Source organism: Hipposideros armiger, unplaced genomic scaffold (genome assembly GCF_001890085.2).
Source record: "Hipposideros armiger isolate ML-2016 unplaced genomic scaffold, ASM189008v1 scaffold_936, whole genome shotgun sequence".
NCBI lineage: Eukaryota > Metazoa > Chordata > Mammalia > Chiroptera > Hipposideridae > Hipposideros > Hipposideros armiger.
The window spans coordinates 583,047-586,176 of record NW_017732286.1 but is presented as its reverse complement, the minus strand read 5'-3'; the positions used below and the strand labels follow the sequence as shown (position 1 = coordinate 586,176).

At 38.7% G+C, this 3,130-nt stretch overlaps 1 protein-coding gene across 1 annotated transcript in view; it reads right to left on the bottom strand.

The window, feature by feature from the left end:
- The window catches only part of LOC109375354 (ceruloplasmin-like), a 51,912-nt gene that overhangs the window by 5,092 nt on the left and 43,690 nt on the right, over positions 1-3,130 (bottom strand). The window contains exon 19 of the mRNA XM_019630706.1: positions 459-495. Within this exon, the coding sequence (XP_019486251.1) occupies positions 459-495 (37 nt within the window). The remainder of the gene's footprint in view (positions 1-458; positions 496-3,130) is intronic.

The following is a 3,130-nucleotide window of genomic DNA, read 5'->3' as shown; positions in this document are numbered from 1 at the left end:
TTTTTTTTTTTAATGTCGCAGTTTAGGGTAAAGTCTTGGATTGGGTATTTTCTTTTCTGAGCTAGACTTCAGTTTGCATCTGCTCTATTGATCCCTCTTGCCTACCCCCACTGCCATTTGTTGAAAGCTTAGTTACACCCCTAGACTCTACTCCAGTGACACAATTTACAGAAAGAAGAAGCAGCTCACACATAAAATTTACCAAGAAAACTTTTATTTCAACCTAGCTTTCCTAGTAGTTTGCTATGAAAGTCTAGCCGGCCTCTAGGACTACTTCATCCCCAGAGTTTTTCTTCTTTAACAGCTTTAGCTGTGATTCAGGGAGGTATTTCTTTCTTTTTTTTTTTTTAAGCTGAGCCATCCTGCCACCTGTTGGTAGCTCAGCAGCAGCTCAGCTCCGGCTGGGAATCGAACCGCTGTTGCACAGAACTCAAACTCTTGAGCGAGCTCTTAACCAATTGAGCCACTCAGCTGGCCCTCAGGGAGGTATTTACGCTGTAGAAAAAAAAAAGAGTTTCATAAAGTTCTAAGTTGGAACATTAAACTGAAAAAATTGCATACCTTTAAGGAAAAATGCAAAGTTGAGATAAGTGTTAGGAACATCCTTAACAGGACTATCATTGCTTTTGCAACACAAAGTTTACTTATTAAATCAATAATCACATTGCTGTCACTTTTCCATGTGGACAGAAGTCCTGAAGAATGAACCAAGTTTGGTTTTATATTATTTGAAATACAGAATCTAGTTTCCCAAAGAAGCGATGTTATAAATGGGGTGATTCTTTCTTAAACATAACAAAGTCTCCTCTACTAAGAATGAATGTGAACAATTATAGGAATAAGAGTAATAAGTATTATTATTATGTTAGTAATAATGTTATTGTTGGTATTAATATGATTGTGTAGGTAAAAATGAGATTGAGGGATAATAAGCTTCTGTTTTTGTAAGAAATGTCATCCTTATATTCAAGAGGGTTCTGAGGAACCGTCCACTCTGACCCTCCTCCCCCCTGCTTCAACTGTTCTGCTCCTTCAGTCCCACAAGGCACCCACAGAAAAAACATCCACAGAACTTGACAGCTGCAAAGCATATTTAAAAATAGCATATGGTGATTCCAGGAGAAAATAGTGGCTGTGGGGAAGGCTCCCTGAGTTCTCCCCTGGAAATCGCTGCAATTTGAACTGCTGTAACTCATCAAACGAACCCTCTACTCGTCACACAGAGCAGCTAAGAGACTTGTACACCAATTACTTGAAGGTGGACAGATGGGCAAGTGGGGGAAGAGGGAGGCGAGATGCAGGGAGGCAAAGCTGCACTCCTGGCTGCTGAGACATTGAGAGAGCNTTCTTGTTCTCTCACAACATTGAATGAAGTAGAAATCAAAGCATATGATTTTTAAAAATGAAAGAGACTCACAATACTAGAATTATTTTACAAAAGATTAAAAAATAACTTATTCACGAGGCTTGATTACATAGCACTTCAATATATGACTTTCTTAAAGCATTTTCCTCCCTTATCATCCCTAACCTCACCTCTTGCTTCTATGCTGGGGTAACACAGTCTGCATAGCACTTAACACTTTGATTTGTGCCCAGTTCCTAATTTATAAAAGTTGACTGTGTGAGGTCATGAAGAGGTCGGTGCCACTGAAAGAAGTTTGTTGTCACTCACAGTTGCCCTAGAAGGAGAGACACACACATCATGCATGGCCACATGACGAAGCACCAGAAGGTTTTTTAGGAGGCAGAAGCAGGAGCCTGGAGGAAGCATAGGTCTCAGCCTTTCTGGGGAGTCTTGTGGGAAGGGCAAGACAGGGCAGAGTAAACAGTTTAGTTTGACTAGTTTTAATAATCCCAGCAGGCTTTGGGGCAGAGGGACTGTCTTTAGTTGCCTGGTACTTGGCTTTGGTTGATTTAGGGCAGTGGAAATATTAGTTTGGTATATGAGAGTTAGATAGAGGTGGTTGGGGGTATGGACTCAGGTCGGTTAGTTTGCATATGAAAGTCTGGCTCACCAGATAAGTTTGTTTACTATCTCTAGGAATTAACAAGCCCTGGGAGGGGCAGTCTCTCCCAGATAGCAAGTCCCCCCCCCCCACCAAGATGTCAAAGCATCACAAAATATTAAAAATTAAAAACATGATTAATACATATTTCATGTCAGAACTATCTCCTCAATTAGGCTGGGCCTCCTGGGAGCCAATGACTATGCCGTGAATTGTATTGAATCTCAGGCACTTAGGATAGTGTTTAATACATAGTTTAATAAATATTGAGAGAATAAATAACTATTAACTATAATAACAGTCACTAATGTTTATTAGATGAGTACTGTGCCAGCACAGTACCAAGGTCTGTATAAATTGTGCTTCATTTGAGCCTCACAACAACCTATTAGATAGATGTATTTGTTTTTATTATTACTGCTGTAACAGATTGCCATAAACTTAGTGGCTTAAAACAACATAAATTTATTATCTTGCAGTTCTGTGTGTCAGAAGTCTGACACATATGTCAATGGGCCAAAATCAAGGTGTCAGTGAGGCTGCATTTTTTTTTTTTGGAGGCTTTAGGGGAGAACCAACTTCCCCGTCCATTCCACTTTCAAGGGGTTGCCCACATTCCTTGGCTTGTGGCCCCTTCCCATCTTCAAAGCCAACAATGGAAGGTAGAGTCCTTACATTGCATCACTCAACCTTTTCTTCTGTCTCCCTCTTCTATTGTATTATTAAGGACATGCTGTGATGATCCTGGATGATCTCTTTATTTTAAGGTTCGTTGATTAGCAACTTTAATTTCATCTGCAATTTAATTCATCTTTGCCATTTAAGATAACATACTCACATGTTCTAAAGATTAGGATGTGGACATCTTTGGGGGGCCATTAATTTGCCTATAGAATACCACAAAAGGTATTATTTTATTATTATTATTATTATTGTCTTCATTTTGATTGCAAACAAACTTGGAGAGTAAATAAATATGGTAATTTATTCACTTAAAAGTAAAGAAGATGGGCATATATTATTGGTCTTTTAAAAAAAGTGTTTATAAATCTACTCAGAAAATCATATTATGAACAAAGTTTTGTTGGTAAGACTAGAACTTGAGCCAAAGAGTGTATATT